The sequence below is a fragment of the Mobula hypostoma genome, chromosome 3 (genome assembly GCF_963921235.1).
Source record: "Mobula hypostoma chromosome 3, sMobHyp1.1, whole genome shotgun sequence".
Classification (NCBI taxonomy): Eukaryota; Metazoa; Chordata; class Chondrichthyes; order Myliobatiformes; family Myliobatidae; genus Mobula; species Mobula hypostoma.
Genome location: NC_086099.1, coordinates 217479979 through 217501616, shown reverse-complemented (window position 1 = coordinate 217501616; position 21638 = coordinate 217479979). Strand labels below are relative to the sequence as shown.

The 21638-nt window shown below is 42.9% G+C and overlaps 1 protein-coding gene across 1 annotated transcript in view; it reads right to left on the bottom strand.

The window, feature by feature from the left end:
• Nucleotides 1-21638, bottom strand: part of LOC134344530 (WD repeat-containing protein 48) — a 115762-nt gene that overhangs the window by 46537 nt on the left and 47587 nt on the right. The window contains exon 10 of the mRNA XM_063044493.1: nucleotides 21153-21255. Coding sequence (XP_062900563.1) covers nucleotides 21153-21255 — 103 coding nt within the window. The remainder of the gene's footprint in view (nucleotides 1-21152; nucleotides 21256-21638) is intronic.

Genomic DNA, 21638 nt, shown 5'->3' with positions numbered 1-21638 from the left:
GCCTTAACCACTTGGCCACATGCCAACATTATAATATGGAAAGAACAAACAAATAAATAAGCAAATCAATTACACTAAGTATACACTGGTGCTAGAAAGTTTGCGAATCCTGTAGAATTTTCTCTATTTCTACGTAATATGACCTAAAATGTTATCAGATCTTCACGCAAGTCCTAAAACTAGATAAAGAGGACCAATTAAATAAATAACATAAAAATATTACACTTGTTCATTCATTTATTGAGAAAAATTATTTGTTGGAAAAAGTATGTGAACCTCTGGGGTAATGCCTTCTACAAAATCAGGTGTTCCAATCAATGAGATGAGATTGGAGCTGTGGGTTGTTGAGGTGCCCAGCTCGATAAAAAGACACACAAAGACAGGTTACTGACAGACCCTGCACTTCTCAGGAAAGATCTCTTTATGTGCACCGTGCCTTGATCAAAATAACTTTCAGGACCTTAGAAGAAGAATTGTAGAGATGCATGAAGCTGAGAAAGGTTACAAATGCACTTCTAAAGATCTGAATGTTCATCAGTCCACAGTAAGAGAAACTGTCTACAAATGGAGGAAATTCAGTACTGTTGCTACTCTCCCTTAGAGTGGGCATCTTGCACAAGATTACACCCAGAGCACAACATGCAATGCTGAAGGAGGTGAAAACGAACCCAAGGGTTACAGCAAAAGACCCGCAGAAAGCTTGAGAACTTGCTAGAGTTTCTGTTGACGTGTCCAATATAACAAAACATTGAAAAAAAAATGGTGTTCATGAAAGGACACCATGGAGGACATCACTGCTCTCCAAAAAAGAAACATTGCTGCATGCCTCAAGTTTGCAAAAGACCACCTGGATGTTCTACAATGCTTCTGGGACAATGTTCCGTGGACATATGAGACAAAAGTCAAACTTTTTGGCAGAAATGCACATTCTACGTTTGGAGGAAAATAAGCACTTCTACACACCAACACCAAAACCTCATCCCAACTGCAAACCAATCACAAACAAGAAAAAATCTGTAGATGCTGGAAATCCAGTCCTGCCGAAGGGTTTCAGCTCAAAACGTCGACTGTAGTCTTTTCCGAGATGCTGGCTGGCCTGCTGAGTTCCTCCGGCATTTTGTGTGTGTTGCTCATCCCAACTGTGAAGCATGGTGGAAGGAGCATCATAGTTTGGGGCTGCTTTCATTGAGGGAACATTGAATTCAAATTGTATCAAGACATTTTACAGGAGAATGTCAGGGTAGCAGTCCGTCACCTGAAGCTTAATAGAAGTTGGATAATGCAACAAGACAATGATCTGAAACACAAGAGTAAATCAACAACAGAATTGTTTAAAAAGAAGAAAATTGAGTTTTGGAATGGCTGAGTTAAAGTCCTGACCTTAATCCTATAGAAATGTTGTGGAAGGACCTGAAGCAAGCAGTTCATGCAAGGGGGCCCACCAACATCCCAGAGTTGAAGCAGGTTTGTGAGGAGAAATGGCCTAAAATTCCTCCAAGCCGATGTGCAGGACTGACCAACAGTTACCGGAAATGTTTGGTTGAAGTTATTGCTGTACAAGGGGTCACAACAGTTACTGAGGGCAAGGTTCACACACTTTTTCCAAAAATATATGAAATACTGGATCATTTTTTTCAATAAATAAATGAATAAGTATAATGTTTTGTGTTATTTATTTATTTGGGCTCTCTATTTTAGGACTTATGTGAAAATCTGATCACATTTTATGTCATGTTTATGCAGAAATAGAGAAAATTTTACAGGGTTCATAAACTTTCTAGCGTATATTAAATCGATTAAAAATAATGCAAAAACATAAGTAATATATATATTTTATAAAAAGTGTGGTAATGTTCATTGGTTCAATGTCCATTTTGGAATCAGATGGCAGAGAGGAAGAAGCTGTTCCTGTATCGTTGAGTGTGTGCTTTCAGGCGTCTGTACCTCCTTCCTGACGGTAACAATTAGAGGGCATGTCCTTCATAAGGCACCGCTCCTTGAAGATATCTTGAATACTACAGAGACTTACCCAAGATGGAGCTGCCTAATCTTACAACTTTTAGTAGCTTCTTTTGGTCCAGTCACACACCTCCCCACCCCCATACCAGACAGTGATGCAGCCTGTCAGAATGCTCTCCATGGTACATCCATAGAGTTTTTCGAGTGTTTTAGATGACAAACCAAATCTCTTCAAATGCCTAATGAAACATAGCCACCGTTTTGCCTTCTTTATATGTTGGGACCAGGGACATTGACACCCAGGAACTTGAAATTGCTCAGTCTCCCCACTTCTGATCCCTCTAATGTGTTCTCTCGTCTTACTCCTCCTGAAGTCCACAATCAGCTCTTTCGTCTTACTGATGTTGTGTGCAAGGCTGTTGCTGTGACACCACTCAACTAGCTGGTATATCTCGTTCCTCTATACCCTCTCATCTCCATCTGAGATTCTACTGACAATAGTTGTATCATGAACAAATTTATAGATGGTATTTGAGCTATACCTAGCTACACGGTCATGGGTATAGAGGGAGTAGAGTACTGGGCTAAGCACACACACCTGCAGTGCGCCAATGTTGATTGTGAGGGAGGAGGGTGTCACTGAGACCCGTTTTGGGATACCTCATACATCTGGCCTCCCTACCCAAGGATGGATACAAGTGCTAAAGAGGGAAGGGGAGCTTGTTATACGAGGAGTTATCAAACAAATTCTACCTACATTTTCCAAAGTTAAGAAGAAAGTGCAATTTTGCTGAAACATTCAAAGTTCTTGGGGTACTTGGTAAATGCAGAGATGATGTTTTCCTTGATTGCTAAGTCTAGAATCAGCTCAGTTTCAAATAATAATTTTAACTGCAAAATTAATTAGTCTCACCTAGAAAATCTTTGGAAACATTTTTGATTAAAGATGTGGAAGTTCAGTTACCAAATACATCAAAACAGAGATCACTGGCTATTTAGATATTAAAGATGCAAGATACTGTACCTATAAGAAGTATTCACCCCCTTGGAAGTTTTCATGTTTTATTGTTTTACAACATTGAATCACAGTGGATTTAATTTTTTTAAACTCTAATCAACAGAAAAAAAGGACTCTTCCGTGTCAAAAGTGAACAGATCTCTACAAAGTGATATAAATTAATTACAAATATAAAAGACAAAATAATTGATTGCATAAGTATTTATCTCTGCCTCCCCTTTAATATGACACACCAAATCATCACTGGTACCGCCAATTGGTTTTACAAGACACATAATCAGTTAAATGGGGATCTATTTTTGGAGATTGTGTGTAGTCCAGGTGTTTAAATTGACTGCAGTAGAAATACACCTGTACCCGGAAGGTCCAACTGCTGGTGAGACAGTATCCTGGCAAAAAGCACAAGTCAGGAGAAGGCTACCTGAAAATTTCCAAGTTGCTGAATACCCCTTGGAGTATAGTTAAGTCAATCATCAAGAAAAGATATATTGTGTTTAATAATTGATATAGTTAAGTCAATCATCAAAAGTTGCACAGCTGTAAATCCGTCTAGAGCAAGCTGTCCTCAAAAACTGAGTTCCAACCATACAAGAAGGGGACTAATGAGGGAAGCCACCAAGAGACCTATGACAATGCTAGAGGAGTTACGAGCTTCAGTGAGATGGGAAGAGACTGTATACAACAACTGTTGCCTGGGTGCTTCACCAGTCACAGCTTTATGGAAGAGTGGCAAAAAGAAAGCCACTGTTGAAAAAAACTCGCATGAAATCTCGGCTGGAGTTTGCCAGAAAGCATGTGGGAGACTGAAGTCACCTAGGAGGAGGTTCTATGGTCCGATGAAACCAAAATTGAGGTTTTTCAGACTAAACACTATACTTGGTGTAAGCGGAAGTTAATGTCCTTGAGTAGCCAAGTCAGAGTCCAGATACCAATCCAATCGAGAATTTGTGGCTGGACTTGAAAAGGGCTGTTCACTCACAATCCCTGTGCAATCTAACAGAGCTTGAGCAGTTTTGCAAAGAAGAATGGGGAAAAATTGCAATGTCCAGATGTGCAAAGCTAATAGAGACCTATTCACACAGACTCAAGGCTGTAATTGCTGCCAAAGGTGCATCTACTAAATACTGACTTGAAGGGGGTGAGTAATTAGCCAATCAATTATTTTGTGTTTAATAATTGTAATAAATTTAGACCAATTTGTTTTCACTTTCACACAAAAGAGCCTTCTCTGCTGATCAAAAGTTAAAATTAAATCCACTGTGATTCAATGTTGTAAAACAACATGAAAACTTCCTGGTGGGGGGGGGGTGAATACTTTTTACAGACACTCTACAGAGAGTTGGTGGATGAATCAGAGACAGAGGTAAAAGCTCAACCAATCTTTCTGAATGGCAAAGAAGCAAGCAAGTGGTCAAATGGGCTCCTGCAGCTTCAGTTTCAGAGAGAATGGCCAGTGGTGCGGTATTCTGCCGGTTTTGACTAGTAAAGGGCATTACGTTAGGGAACTGCAGTCAGGGCATTATTCAAGTGGTCAAGGCTTCAGTCATGTTTGACACATCTCATGGCTGTGCATCATAGATTTTACAGATAGTCAAAGGTGAGCAAAGAAATAAAAGGCAATTTCATTGGCCAAGATACTCGTCCTCTCTCAGCTGGGTGGGCAAAATACATTAATATCTTGTCTTGCAGTATCTGCTTCTGTGTTACATCAAGCCAGCACATAAATCTAAGTCTTCTTGCTTCCTTGGCAAAAAATAGTGGACACACAAGTTCCAGAGCCAAGTACTGAACACCCTCTGGTCTGAACACCATGAGGGTGAATGCTCTGGTTTATAAGACTAATTGTGTGTGTGTAGGCTGCCTCTGCAGCAAGGAAGCAAAAATAATTTGAAAGAAAGCCTGCATTTTCAAGAACTTCCCTTACTGAGAACAATGAATTTAACTATCAAAATATCCACCCTAAGAATAGAAGCTGGGGAAAGTTGGAAAAGGGTGGTAGAGGCAAGAGGTAAATGGTGTGAGTTTTAACTCAAAAAGCAATAATGAGTTGAGGTCACCCTGTATTGTATGGTGCTCAAACTGCTGCAGAGCCTTGGGCCCAGAAGCAGACAGCTCAAGGGCTCACCGGCCAAACTGGTCCTCAGCTTGCTTTGGACAATTGCTGAAAGCCAGCAATTCACAAACTGCAGCCAGCATTTGGGGGTGGCCCAAGGCTCGCCAGGATACATTTCAAGCCAGTAGTTTTGCTAATATCCAACATAGAGAACCTCAGACTCCTGGAATGCAAGGAGTCCTTATGGTTCCTTATTGATCAGAAATGTGACAGTGGTGCAAGTATCCTCAGGCTGCCCGCTCTAGTTTAAAAGCTCTGCCTGATGGCCAGATTGGTTTTTTTTCAAAGCTCCCTAAACAAAAGGCACAGAGTCTAACTAAACACATCTTTGTAGGTTCTAATTAACAACAGAAATGTTTTTTTTCATTGATCTGGAGCACGAGGCAACATTTATTTTTTTTAATCAAATATCCATCCTGCCTAACCTAATAATTTGAATTAAAGTTAAACTCTTAATGACAACATTTCTATTGTCACCAATATTGTGCAATACTTAACATTGATCAAACAATTGTTTTAGAGAAGTTTCATTGGAAGCATTACATATTATACAAGGTATGTAGTTTAGCATAATGTTAGTGGAGGAGAAAGCGCAAGAGTCCATTATAAAAAATAAATCAGTAAAACATTTGGAGAAGAATGACAAGATTAGACCATATCAACATGGACTCATGAAAGGGAAATCATAAATGACAAATATACTAGAATTTTAAGGGCTTAATTGGCAGCATCCGTTGTCAAGGACCCGCACCATTGGGGCCATGCTCTCTTTTTGCTGTTGCCATCAGGAAGGTGGTACAGGAGACTTAGATCCCACAACCCCAGTTATTACCCTATTATCATCAGGCTCCTGAAGCAGCCTCACTCACCTCACTCACCTCAACTCTGAATTATGTACCTATGGACTCACCTTCAATGACTCTACAACTCATGTTCTCGGTATTAATATTTTTTAAAATTTGCAGTTTATCTTTTTTTTGCACATTGGTTGTCAGTTTTTGTTTGTGTGTAGTTCTGCATTGATTCTATTAAATTTCTCTGTTCTACTGTGAATGCCTGCAATGAATCTCAATGGTGCCATATACTGCACCTACTTCAATAACAAACTTTTTTTAAATAGATTAGGAAGAACTAATCGCTATTATGTATTTGAACATTTCTGAAGACTTCTGGTCAGGTTTTTGGTAAGATATTACCAGGCAACATTGAAGAACAGGGAATTGGAGGGAAATGGGCTGACAAGGGTAGACAACTGGTTGGCTAACAGGAGTAAATGGGCCCACTTACTGACAGGCACTGATGAAAGTCCTACCATAGGGATCAGTCTTGGGATGCCAACTACTCAAGATAGGGGAATTTATATAATACTGCCTGTTTTGCTGATGACACAGCTGGGCAGGAGGGAGAGGTTTGAGGAGGATGCATAGAAGCTCGAAGCTGATTTGAACAGATGAAGGAGTGGGTAGATACATGGCAAAAACAGTACGATGAAGATAAATATGAGACTGTGCACTTTAATGGTAATAACAGGAAGGCAGATAATTACCCGAGTAGTGATAGATAGCAAAATAGGGAGGTAACTCAAGACTCGGATGTTCCTGTACACCAGTCACGGAAAATTGAGTGCAGATGCAGCAGAGAATTAAGGCAACAAATGATATGCTGGTTTTCACAGCAAAGGGCTTTGAGTATAGGAATAGGGAGATCATGCTGCAATTATACAGGACCTTGCTGAAACCAGATTTGCGTACTGGATGCAATTAGTTTCCTTCTCAGAGTAAAGTTCAGCAAAGGGCCCGCAAAGTAGTGTAGAGTTACCATAATGCTATTACAGCACCAGTGATCCTGGTTCAAATACCGCTGCTGTCTATAAAGAGTTTGTATGTTCTCCCAGTGGCCGTGTAGGTTTTTCTTCCACATTCCAAAGATGTATGGGTCAATAGGTTAATTGGAAACAAGGGAGAAATTGGGCTTATTGTGCAGGGAGGGCCTTTTACTGTGCAGTATCTCTAAATAAAATGAAGCAAAGGTACATGGAGCTTAGAAAGAGAGAGGGCTATGCGCTAGGGAAATTCTAGTCAGTTTCTAGAGTAGGTTGCATGATCGGTACAACATTGTGGGCTGAAGGGCCTGTAATGTGCTGTAGATTTCTATGTTCTATGTTCAAAGGTGCACTAGACTCCTGACCTAGCAGGACTGACGTGTGAAGGGAGATTGAGTGAACTGGTTTCTATTCACTGGAATTTAGAAGGTTAAGAGGTCTAAAGATTCAAGATTTGCTTTATCACGTCTATCAAAACATGGTGTCAATGATCAACACAATCCGAGGATGTGCTGGGGAAGCCCACAAATGTCGCCATACTTCCAGCATCAACACATACAAGGATGAGGGACAGCTCATTGAAACCTACAGAATATTGAAAGGCCTGGATAGTGTGGATGTGGGAATGATGTTTCCAGTAGTGAGTGTGTCTAAGACCAGACAGTCCAGCCTCAAAATAAAAGGATGTCCCTTTAGAACAGAGGGGAGGAGAAATGTATTCAGCACGAGGGTGCTTAATCTGTGGTACTCATTGCCACAGATGGATGTGATGGTCTTCAATGGGCATATTTAAAAGCAGAGGTTGATAGGTTCTTGATTAGTAAGGGCAGTGGTCCCCAACCACCGGGTCGCAAAGCATGAGCTACGGGGCCGCGAGAAAACGATATGATTTGGCGATATGAGTCAGCTGCACCCTTCCTCATTCCTTGTCATGCACTGTTGAACTTTAATGCACGTGAGGTCATCAGTGACCCAAGACGCAAATGACCCAAGACGTGCAAAGGAATGGGTCCATGTCATTTATGATTTCCCTTTCATGAGTCCATGTTGATATGGTCTAATCTTGTCACTCTTCTCCAAATGTTCTACTGATTTATTTTTTATGATGGACTCTCGCACTTTCTCCTCTGCTAACATTATGCTAAACTACATACCTCGTATAATATATAATGCTTCTAATAAAACTTCTCTAAAACAATTGTTTGATCAATGTTAAGTATTGCACAATATTGGTGACAATAGAAATGTTGTCATTAAGAGTTTAACTTTAATTCAAATTATTAGGTTAGGCAGGATGGATATTTGATTAAAAAAAATAAATGTTGCCTTGTGCTCCAGATCAATGAAAAAAAACATTTCTGTTGTTAATTAGAACCTACAAAGATGTGTTTAGTTAGACTCTGAGTCTTTTGTTTAGGGAGCTTTGAAAAATAACCAATCTGGCCATCAGGCAGAGCTTTTAAACTAGAGCGGGCAGCCTGAGGATACTTGCACCACTGTCACATTTCTGATCAATAAGGAACCATAAGGACTCCTTGCATTCCAGGAGTCTGAGGTTCTCTATGTTGGATATTAGCAAAACTACTGGCTTGAAATGTATCCTGGCGAGCCTTGGGCCACCCCCAAATGCTGGCTGCAGTTTGTGAATTGCTGGCTTTCAGCAATTGTCCAAAGCAAGCTGAGGACCAGTTTGGCCAGTGAGCCCTTGAGCTGTCTGCTTTTGGGCCCAAGGCTCTGCAGCAGTTTGAGCACCATACAATACAGGGTGACCTCAACTCATTATTGCTTTTTGAGTTAAAACTCACACCATTTACCTCTTGCCTCTACCACCCTTTTCCAACTTTCCCCAGCTTCTATTCTTAGGGTGGATATTTTGATAGTTAAATTCATTGTTCTCAGTAAGGGAAGTTCTTGAAAATGCAGGCTTTCTTTCAAATTATTTTTGCTTCCTTGCTGCAGAGTCAGCCTTCACACACACAAATAGTCTTATAAACCAGACTATTCATCCTCATGGTGTTCAGACCAGAGGGTGTTCAGTACTTGGCTCTGGAACTTGTGTGTCCACTATTTTTTGCTGAGGAAGCATGAAGACTTAGATTTATGTGCTGGCTTGATGTAACACAGAAGCAGATACTGCAAGACAAGATAATAATGTATTTTGCCCAACCAGCTGAAAGAAAAACTAGTATCTTGGCCAATGAAATTGCCTTTTATTTCTTTGCTTACCATTGACTATCTGTAAAATCCATGATGCACAGCCATGAGATGTGTCAAACATGGCTTTTTTCTTAAAGATGTGCTGGGTGCGTTCCGGCCACCGCTGTACCGCTGCATTCTTCACAGCCTGGAGGTTGGGGACCACTGAATTATAAGTCACTTATAAATCAATAGCATCATAACATTTCAAGTAATGTTTGGATATTAAACACACTGCGCATATTTTCCCCGTATGAACATATAAAATCATTACAACACACCAATATCGCTGAATCAGTGGGAGCCCTGGGCTTGTTTTCCTGCAACAAGACAGTCCCATCGAGGGGTGATGGGAGACAGCAATACTCGAGGGGGGTTCCTTATGTCCAGTCTATTCTGCAATTTAGTTTTCATCGCAGAAAACTCCGCTTCGCAGCAATATGATGTTGGAAATGGAAGCAACGTTTTCAGTGCTTTCGTGGCGATCTCAGGATATTCAGCCTTGACTTTGATCCAGAATGCCGGCAGAGATGTTATGTCAAACATACTTTTCAGCCCACCGTCATTTGCAAGCTCGAGGAGTTGATCTTTTCCCCCGTGCTGACATGGCTTAATTGGCAGCATCCATCGTCAAGGATCCGCACCATCGGGGCCATGCTCTCTTTTTGCTGTTGCCATCAGGAAGGTGGTACAGGAGACTTAGATCCCACAACACCAGTTATTACCCTATAATCATCAGGCTCCTGAAGCAGCCTCACTCACCTCACTCACCTCAACTCTGAATTATGTACCTATGGACTCACCTTCAATGACTCTACAACTCATGTTCTTGGTATTAATATTTTTTAGAATTTGCAGTTTGTCTTTTTTTTTGCACATCAGTTGTCAGTTTTTGTTTGTGTGTAGTTCTGCATTGATTCTATTAAATTTCTCTGTTCTACTGTGAATGCCTGCAATGAATCTCAATGGTGCAATATACTGTACCTACTTCAATAACAAACTTTCTTTGAATAGATTAGGAAGAATTAGTGGATATTACGTATTTGGATGAGGAAACTCCTTCCAGACAGTGGCTGGGATCACTGGCATGATGAGGCATTGCATTAACCACCATGCTACTGTACCAAGCAACACACATAAAAGTTGCTGGTGAACGCAGCAGGCCAGGCAGCATCTTCAGGAAGAGGTACAGTCGACATTTCAGGCCGGGACCCTTCATCAAGACTAACTGAAAGGAGAGCTAGTAAGAGATTTAGAAGTGGGAGGGGGAGGGGGAGATCCGAAATGATAGGAGAAGACAGGAGGGGGTGGGATGGAGCCAAGAGCTGGACAGGTGATTGGCAAAAGGGATATGAGAGGATCATGGGACAGGAGGCCCAGGGAGAAAGAAAAGAGGGAGGGAGGAGAAAACCAGAGGATGGGCAAGGGGTATAGTGAGGGGACAGAGGGAGAAAAAGGAGAGAGAGAGAGAGAGAAAAAGAATGTGTGTATATAAATAAATAACGGATGGGGTACGAGGGGGAGCTGGGGCATTAGTGGAAGTTTGAGAAGTCAATGATCATGCCATCAGGTTGGAGGCTACCCAGACGGAATATAAGGTGTTGTTCCTCCAACCTGAGTGTGGCTTCATCTTTACAGTAGAGGAGGCCGTGGATAGACATATCAGAATGGGAATGGGACATGGAATTAAAATGTGTGGCCACCGGGAGATCCTGCTTTTTCTGGCAGACAGAGCGTAGGTGTTCAGTGAAACGATCTCCCAGTCTGTGTCGGGTCTCGCCAATATATAGAAGGCCACATCGCGAGCACTAGACGCAGTATATTACCCCAGCCGACTCACAGGTGAAGTGTACCTCCCCCTCGTACCCCATCCGTTATTTATTTATATGCCCACATTCTTTTTCTCTCTCTCCTTTTTCTCCCTCTGTCCCCCTCACTATACCCTTGCCCATCCTCTGGGTCCCCCCCCCACCTTTCTTTCTCCCTAGGCCTCCTGTCCCATGATCCTCTCATATTCCTTTTGCCAATCAACATTCCAACTTTTGGCTCCATCCCTCCCCCTCCTGTCTTCTCCTATCATTTTGGATCTCCCCCTCCCCCTCCCACTTTCAAATCTCTTCCTTCAGTTAGTCCTGACGAAGGGTCTCAGCCCGAAATGCCCACTGTACCTCTTCCTAGAGATGCTGCCTGGCCTGCTGCATTCACCAGCAACTTTTATGTGTGTTGCTTGAAATTCCAGCATCTGCAGATTTCCTCGTGTTTGCTACCGTACCATCCCTCATACAAACCTATAAAATTCAAATGGGCCTAAACAGACAGGATTCAGAGGGATGCCCTAATAACTAGGGAGCCTAAGACCAGGAATAAGGGGCAAGCTATTTAAGAATGGGACAAGGAGAAATTTCTTCCAGAGTGGTAAACAGATTGTATTCCAGAAAGAAATTGATGCCAAGTAATTAAATATATTCAAGGTGTTGTTTATTTTCTAAAGGACAAAGAAATCAGATTACAAGGAAGCGGCTGGAATAGGGTAATGAATGTTAATGATCAGCCAGGACCATATGGAATTGTGGAGTTGACATGAAGAGACGGATGGCCTGGTTCTGCTCTTGTTTTACTGCTTCTATTTATAAAAAGGAGAACAAGAGACTGAACTATGCTTCATCTGAGTTCAAGCACTGTGAAAACATTATACACCAGTGTCCATGCAGCATTCAAACAAGCTATTGTTTATTTGACTGCTCGTGGTAAATTATTTCAAGCTATTTCATAACACTGTTAAACCGTTCAGTTTATTAGGTGTTGACAGCAATCCTGATTGGACTTTAGAATCATAGAAAAGCTACAACACAGTACAGGTCCTTCGGCCCACAAAGCTGTGCCAAACATGTACTTACCTGAGAAATTACCTAGGGTTACACATAGCCCTCTATTTTTCTGAGTTCCATGTACCTGTCCAGGAGTCTCTTAAAAGACCCTATCGTATCCGCCTCCATCACCATCGCCGGCAGCCCATTCCACTCACTCACCACTCTCTGTGCAAAAAACTTACCCCTGACATCTCCTCTGTACCTACTTCCAAGCACCTTAAAACTGTGCCCTCTCGTGCTAGTCATTTCAGCCCTGGGAAAAAGCTTCTGACTATCCACACGATCAATGCCTCTCATCATCTTATACACTTCTATCAGGTCACCTCTCATCCTCTGCCACTCCAAGGAAAGAAGGCCCAGTTCACTCAATCTATTCTCATAAAGCATGATCCCCAATCCAGGCAACATCCTTGTAAATCTCCTCTGCACCCTTTCTATGGTTTCCACATCCTTCCTGTAGTGAGGTGACCAGAATAGAGTACAGTACTCCAAGTGGCGTCTGACCAGGGTCCTATATAGCTGCAACATTACCTCTCGGATGAAGGCCAATGCACCATATGCTCCTTAACCACAGAGTCAACCTGTGCAGCAGCCTTAAGTGTCCTATGGACTTGGACCCTAAGATCCCTCTGATCCTCCACACTGCCAAGAGTCTTACCATTAATACTATATTCTGCCATCATATTTCACCTACCAAAATGAACCACCTCACACTTATCTGGGTTGAACTCCATCTGCCACTTCTCAGCCCAGTTTTGCATCCTATCAATGTCCCACTGTAACCTCTGACAGCCCTCCACACTATCCACAACACCTCCAACCTCTGTGTCATCAGCAAATTTACTAATCCATCCCTCCACTTCTTCAACCACGTCATTTATAAAAATCACGAAAAGTAGGGGTCCCAGAACAAATCCCTGAGGCAAACAACAGGAATTCTGCAGATGCTGGAAATTCAAGCAACACACATCAAAGTTGCTGGTGAACGCAGCAGGCCAAGCAGCATCTATAGGAAGAGGTGCAGTCGACGTTTCAGGCCGAGACCCTTCGTCAGGACTAACTGAAGGAAGAGTGAGTAAGGGATTTGAAAGTTGGAGGGGGAGGGGGAGATCCAAAATGATAGGAGAAGACAGGAGGGGGAGGGATGGAGCCAAGAGCTGGACAGGTGATAGGCAAAAGGGGATATGAGAGGATCATGGGACAGGAGGTCCGGGAGGAAAGACAAGGGGGGGGGACCCAGAGGATGGGCATATTCAGAGGGACAGAGGGAGAAAAAGGAGAGTGAGAGAAAGAATGTGTGCATAAAAATAAGTAACAGATGGGGTACGAGGGGGAGGTGGGGCCTTAGCGGAAGTTAGAGAAGTCGATGTTCATGCCATCAGGTTGGAGGCTACCCAGACGGAATATAAGGTGCTGTTCCTCCAACCTGAGTGTGGCTTCATCTTTACAGTAGAGGAGGCCGTGGATAGACATGTCAGAATGGGAATGGGATGTGGAATTAAAATGTGTGGCCACTGGGAGATCCTGCTTTCTCTGGCGGACAGAGCGTAGATGTTCAGCAAAGCGGTCTCCCAGTCTGCGTCGGGTCTCGCCAATATATAAAAGGCCACATCGGGAGCACCGGACGCAGTATATCACCCCAGTCGACTCACAGGTGAAGTGTTGCCTCACCTGGAAGGACTGTTTGGGGCCCCGAATGGTGGTAAGGGAGGAAGTGTAAGGGCATGTGTAGCACTTGTTCCACTTACATGGATAAGTGCCAGGAGGGAGATCAGTGGGGAGGGATGAGGGGGACGAATGGACAAGGGAGTTGTGTAGGGAGCGATCCCTGAGGAATGCAGAGAGAGGGGGGGAGGGAAAGATGTGCTTAGTGGTGGGATCCCATTGGAGGTGGCGGAAGTTACGGAGAATAATATGTTGGACCCGGAGGCTGGTGGGGTGGTAGGTGAGGATCAGGGGAACCCTATTCCTAGTGGGGTGGCGGGAGGATGGAGTGAGAGCAGATGTACGTGAAATGGGGGAGATGCGTTTAAGAGCAGAGTTGATAGTGGAGGAAGGGAAGCCCCTTTCTTTAAAAAAGGAAGACATCTCCCTCATCCTAGAATGAAAAGCCTCATCCTGAGAGCAGATGCGGCGGAGACGGAGGAATTGCGAGAAGGGGATGGCGTTTTTGCAAGAGACAGGGTGAGAAGAGGAATAGTCCAGATAGCTGTGAGAGTCAGTAGGCTTATAGTAGACATCAGTGGATAAGCTGTCTCCAGAGACAGAGACAGAAAGATCTAGAAAGGGGAGGGAGGTGTCGGAAATGGACCAGGTAAACTTGAGGGCAGGGTGAAAGTTGGAGGCAAAGTTAATAAAGTCAACGAGTTCTGCATGCGTGCAGGAAGCAGCGCCAATGCAGTCGTCGATGTAGCGAAGGAAAAGTGGGGGACAGATACCACAATAGGCACGGAACATAGATTGTTCCACAAACCCAACAAAAAGGCAGGCATAGCTAGGACCCATACCGGTGCCCATAGCTACACCTTTAGTTTGGAGGAAGTGGGAGGAGCCAAAGGAGAAATTATTAAGAGTAAGGACTAATTCCGCTAGACGGAGCAGAGTGGTGGTAGAGGGGAACTGATTAGGTCTGGAATCCAAAAAGAAGCGTAGAGCTTTGAGACCTTCCTGATGGGGGATGGAAGTATATAAGGACTGGACATGCATGGTGAAAATAAAGTGGTGGGGGCCAGGGAACTTAAAATCATCGAAAAGTTTAAGAGCGTGAGAAGTGTCACGAACATAGGTCGGAAGGGATTGAACAAGGGGTGATAAAACAGTGTTGAGGTATGCAGAAATGAGTTCGGTGGGGCAGGAGCAAGCTGAGACAATAGGTCGGCCAGGACAGGCAGGTTTGTGGATCTTGGGTAGGAGGTAGAAACGGGAAGTGCGGGATGTGGGAACTATAAGGTTGGTAGCAGTGGACGGGAGATCCCTGAGCGGATAAAGTCGGTACTGAGGCACACCACTGGTGACCGACCTCCATGCAGAACATGACCCGTCTACAACCACTCTTTGCCTTCTGTGGGCAAGCCAGTTCTAGATCCACAAAGCAAAGTCCCCGTGGATCCCACGCTTCCTTACTTTCTCAATAAGCCTTGCATGAGGTACCTTGTTAAATGCCTTGCTGAAATCCATATACACTACATCTACGGCTCTACCTTCATCAATGTGTTTAGTCACATCCTCAAAAAATTCAATCAGGCTCGTAAGGCACAACCTGCCTTTGACAAGGCCATGCTGACTATTCCTAATCATATTATGCCTCTCCAAATGTTCATAAATCCTGCGCTTCAGGATCTTCTCCATCAACTTACCAACCGCTGAAGTTAAGACTCACTGGTCTATAATTTCCTGGGCTATCTCTACTCCCTTTCTTAAATAAAGGAACAACATCCGCAACCCTCCAATCCTCCGGAACCTCTCCTGTCCCCATTAATGATGCAAAGATCATCACCAGAGGCTCCGCAGTCTCCTCCCTTGTCTCTCATAGTAGCCTGGGGTACATCTCGTCCAGTCCCGGTGACTTATTCAACTTGATGCTTTCCAAAAGCTCCTGCACATCCTCTTTCTCAAAGTTTTCAGTCCGCTATGAGTCATCCCTACAATTGCCAAGATCCTTTTCCATAGTGAATTCTGAAGCAAAGTACTCATTAAGTATCTCTGCTATTTCCTCCGGTTCCATACACACATTTCCACTGTCACACTTGATTGGTCCTATTCTCTCACATTTTATCCTCTTATTCTTAACATACTTGTAGAATGCCTTGGGGCTTTCTTTAATCCTGCCCGCCAAGGCCTTCTCATGGCCCCTTCTGACTCTCCTAATTTCTTTCTTGAGCTCCTTCCTGCTAGCCTTATAATCTTCTAGCTCTCTATCATTACCTTGCTTTTTGAACCCTTTGTAAGCTCTTCTTTTCTTCTTGACTAGATTTACAACAGCCTTTGTACACCACTGTTCCTGTACCCTACCATCCTTTCCCTGTCTCATTGGAACATACCTATGCAGAACTCTATGGAAATATCCCCTGAACATTTGTCACATTTCTTCCGTACATTTCCCTGAGAACATCTGTTTCCAATTTATGCTTCCAAGTTCCTGCCCGTTAGCCTCTTATTTCCCCTTACTCCAATTAAACGCTTTCCTCACTTGTTTGTTCCTATCTCTCTCCAATGCTATAGTAAAGGAGATAGAATTGTGATCACTTACTCCAAAATGCTCTCCCACTGAGAGATCTGACACCTGACCAGGTTCATTTCCCAATACCAGATCAAGTACAGCCTGTCCTCTTGTAGGCTTATCTACATATTGTGTCAAGAAACCTTTCTGAACACACCTAACAAACTCCACCCCATCTGAACCCCTCGCTCTAGGGACATGTCAATCGATATTTGGGAGATTAAAATCTCCCATCACGACAATCCTGTTATTATTATACCTTTCCAGAATCTGTCTCCCTACCTGCTCCTTCATGTCCCTGTTACTATTGGGTGGTCTATAAAAAACACCCAGTACAGTTACTGACCCCTTCCTGTTCCTAACTTCCACCCACAGAGACTCCGTAGACCAGTGGTCCCCAACCACCAGGCCTCAAAGCATGTGCTACCAGGCTGCGAGGAAATGATATGGTTTCGCGATATGAAACGATATGAGTCAGCTGCACCTTTCCTCATTCCTTGTCACGCACTGTTGAACTTTAACACAAGCGAGGTCATCAGTGACCCAAGACATGCAAAGGAATGGGTCCATGACCAATTTGTGAATGTTTCCAGTGATTCTTCCATGTCAGTGCGGGAAAAAGATCGACTCCTTGAGCTTGCAAATGACGGCGGGCTGAAAAGTATGTTTGACATAACATCTCTGTCGGCATTCTGGATCAAAGTCAAGGCTGAATATCCTGAGATCGCCACGAAAGCACTGAAAACGTTGCTTCCATTTCCAACATCATATCGCTGCGAAGTGGAGTTTTCTGCGATGAAAACTAAACTGCGGAATAGACTGGACATAAGGAACCTCCTTCCAGTATCGCTGTCTCCCATCGCCCCTTGATGGGACCGTCTTGTTGCAGGAAAACAAGCCCAGGGCTCCCACTGATTCAGCGATATTGGTGTGTTGCAATGATTTTATATGTTCATACGGGGAAAATATGCGCTGTGTGTTTAATATCCAAATGTTACTTGAAATGTTATGATGCTATTGACTTATAAGTGACTTATAATTCAGTGGTCCCCAACCTCCGGGCCGCAAAGAATGCAGTGGTACGGCAGTGGCTGGAATGCACCCAGCACATCTTTAAGAAAAAAGCCAAAATAAACAAGCTAATTAATTAGGTGCTGCCTGGCATGTAAATGTTGGCCCAGATCAGAGGCGATTGCCAATTGCATCACCTCTGAGCTGGGCCGACATTTACGTACCGGGCAGCACCTAATCAAATAGCTTTTTTATTTCGGCTTTTTTCTTAAAGGTGTGCTGCGTGCATTCCGGCCACCACTGCATTCTTCGCGGTAATGTATCGGCCCGCGGCCCGGAGGTTTGAGACCACTGTTATAATTGACTTATCACTATATTCATGTGAGGAAAATATGCATTATGTGTTTAATATTAAATTCGTTAGTTAATCCCCTTTAGAAATGAAATTGAGTGTATTAGCCACTTATAAGTGACTTACCACCTATATTCCAGTCGTGATGAATCCCCCCCTCCAGTCGGCCAGTCCGCAAGAATATTGTCAATATTAGACCAGTCCGCGGTGCAAAAAAAGTTGGGAACCCCTGCCGCAGACAATCCCTCCATGTCTTCCTCCTTTTCTGCAGCCGTGACACTATCTCTGATCAACAGTGCCAAGCCTCCACCTCTTTTGCCTCCCTACCTGTTCTTTCTAAACATCTAAAACCCGGCACTCGAAGTAATCATTCCTGCCACGGAGCCATCCAAGTCTCTGTAATGGCCACAACATCATAGTTCCAAGTACTGATCCACACTCTAAGCTCATCCACTTTATGGTCCTGTCCTCTGAATAACCTGGCTGTGGAGAACCAAGTGTCTCTGGGTTTGTTCACCATCCTGTTTTGCAATTGCTGATTTCAAATGAGGCAGCTAAACTCCCAAATTAACCAGGAATCATGGGTTATACTGAGTCAGAGGGCAATGTTAAAATCTAAGCTGACATTTTTGACTCACACTCAGTGGTCACTTTATTAGGTGCACCTGCTCGTTAATGCAATTATCTAATCAGCCAATCATGTGGCAGCAACTGAACGCATTAAAGCATGCAGACATGGTCAAGAGGTTCAGTTGTTGTTCAGACGAAACATCAGAATGGGGAAGAAATATGATCCAAGTGACTTTGACTGTGTAATGATTGCTGGTGCTGGGGGGGAGGTGTTTGAGTATCTTAGAAATTGCTCATCTCATGGGATTTTTACGCATAACAGTCTCTTGAGTTTACAGAGAATGGTGTGAGGGAAAAATCCAGTGGGTAGTGAGGAGCGTTTGTCAGCTTTGGGCCTGTACTCTCTGGAACTTAGAAGAATGCGAGGGGACCTCACTGAAACCTATCAAATGTTGAAAGGACTAGATAAGGAAGATGTGGAGGAATGTGGAGAAGATGTTTCCTGTGGTGGGGTATCCAGAACTAGAACTAGAGGGCACAGCCTTAAAATTGAGGGGCAACCCTTTTAGAACAGAGGTAAGGAGGAATTTTTTTAGCAAGAGAGTAGTGAATCTGTGGAATGCTCTGCCACAAAACGTGGTGGAGGCTAAATCTGTGGGTATATTTAAGGCATAAGTTGATAGCTTCCTGATCAGTCAGGGCACCAAAGGATATGACGAGAAGGCAGGTGTGTGGGGTTGAGTGGATCCAGGATCAGGTGGAGCAGACTCGATGGGCTGAATGGCCTAATTCTGCAACTGTGTCTTGTGGTCTAATGGCTACGTAGTTGCGCAAACAGAAATGCCTTGTTAATGAGAGACATCAGAGAACGGCCAGACTGGTTCAAGCTGACAGGAAGGCAGCAGTAACTCAAATATCCACGCATTATAACAGTGGTGTGCAAAAGAGCATCTCTGAATGCCACAACCCTGAAGGGATGGGCTACAGCAGCAGAAGACCACAAACATACACTCAGTAGCTACTTTATTAGGTACAGGAGGTAAGGTGGACAATGTATGTATGATTATTAAGTAGGAAACTTCAGGCCAAGTGTACATATGCATGAGCACTGACTAAGGATGTGAACAAGGTTGACCTATATCCACAGTGCCAAAATGTCAGATAAAACTCAGCACCAAGAGTCATGCTAACTGTTATCTTCTAAAGGCAAATGGGCCATGTATGAGGGATAGTGAGGCTGTGCGCGCCAAGGGCCACCTCAACTAACATCCTCCCATCAACTGTCACCCTTGACAATTCTTTTATTACAGCGCGGTAGAGTGACAGATTTCCACTTGTGGATGTCACGTATAATTGCCACATGGCAAGAAGCTAATGAAAGGAATCGAAGTTATTGTGCTGTTAATTGATATTTAACGTGCACATTTTCTTTTTCATTTCAATGTGCACATCATTGTCGCTTGGCCACGTAACATAAAAGCATGCAAAAATAATGAGACAAACTGAATCGCAACATAGACAACAACCGACGGTGCGGCAGCTTGTCATTAGAATTCCCAGAAACATTTTTTATTTTTACTGAGCGATACAGTGCGGAGTAGGCCCACCCAGCCCTTCGAAACCCCATCCCCTCACAACCCCCGACCTGATTAACCCGAACCTAATCATGGGACATTGCAATGACCACTGGCCTAATCAATGTGTCTTTGGACTGTGGGAGGAAACCGGAGCACCCGGGGGAAATCCATGCATTCCACGGGAATGATGTACAGAGACTCCTTACAGAACAGCACCACAACTGAACTTCGAGCTCCAGAAAGTCCTGTGCTGTCATACCCTCGTACTAACTGCTTCACTGTGGTGCCCAAGTGCTATCTTTATACATCTAAGTACATCTGAAACAAGTTCCTAGATCATACATTGCCCAAGTCACATACCACATGACAGCAACACAATTTAACTTTTTGGGCCACTAATTAATTCCTCTATTATAACTTCCCTTTCAAGGAATCAAAACAAATATTGGTTACATCAATTCCAAAATGTTTTATTCCCATTCAAATTAATTGAGGGATTTTGCAGCTCTCAAACCACAACTTAATTTGTATTGCACATAACACATATGATCATTTTTATATTAAATATAACAGATGCTGCACATAAATGACACTATAATTATAAATCGACTAGCTTAGAATTGGCCTATCTAATTCCATTAACATTTACTTTCAATTAAAGACGTTCATAATAACTGGGAAAATTACTATTCTCTAAATCTACTCTTCACCAAGGGCTCATGTTATCTGATACAGCACAGTTAATAAAGAAACAAAGAACCCCGAAAACTGTAACAAGGAAATTTGGAAAAAACCTGGCAGTTCAGGCAACACCTATAAGGAAAAGATAAATATTTGGCCCGATACCATTCAGCTTACAGCAAAAAAAGGGAGTGCATTCAGTTCAGCAGACGTTTCCTAACTCTGTGGACAAGTCTAATCAGTTCCATTCCTTCATTCTCTTTCTGTCATCCTACAATATCCCTCCCCTCCATTAAATATATATTCAATTGTCTTGAAATTCAAAATTGAATATGCGACCATCATAATATTCAGGCAATATACTCTAAATTATAGTCACTCAATCATTAAAAACCAAATTTCTCACTTCACCTCTGGATTTAATGCCAATCATTCTAAAACTACACCATTTGGTACTTGACCTCTCTCGGCTAATGCTAATAGTTTCTCTCTATATTAAACCCTCTGATAGCAAACGCACAAGGAGTTGGGAGACAATCTTGGTAACATTTGGATACCTAGATTAAAATACAGTTGGTTGTCACTGAAGAAAGGGCCACAGGCTTCACCCTTCCAGACTGTGGTTGTTAACTGAAAGTACCAGTTTGGCATGAACAGCTGAGCTTTACTGTAAGATACTGGACTAATAAAAATCAGCAAACAGCCCCACACCACATGTATTCCAGCTCTTCAGAGAAATTCATGACTGGATTAACGGCACATACCTTTGATTACTTGTTCTGGCTGTGTGCAGAGTGGAATTAAGGGGGCACTGCAGTCATTGTCATAATCTCCAGAGGCCCTGAAATTGTGAATACCCTTCATGGACTGCAAAACAAATTATGAAAACTTTTGTTAGCTCACATTCATTTAAAAAAAACTTGACTACCAAAAGAATCAAGAATCCTGTCAAAAGAATCTAGAAGTTTTCATGTAGTTTTCCGTGTTTTGATGTCTTCATGGTTTCACAATGATACCAACTGCCAACTGGTGGTGAAAAGTTACAATGGAGAGAGCAGGAATGCTGAGATCAGAATCAGGTTTATTATCAATGGGATGTGACGTAAAATTTGTTAAGTTGGCAGCAGCAGTTCAATGCAATACATGTTACAGAAGAGAAAAAGATAAATAAAATAAAATAAGAATAATAATAATAACTAAGTAAATCAATTGCATAGAAACATAGAAAACCTACAGCACAGTACAGGCCC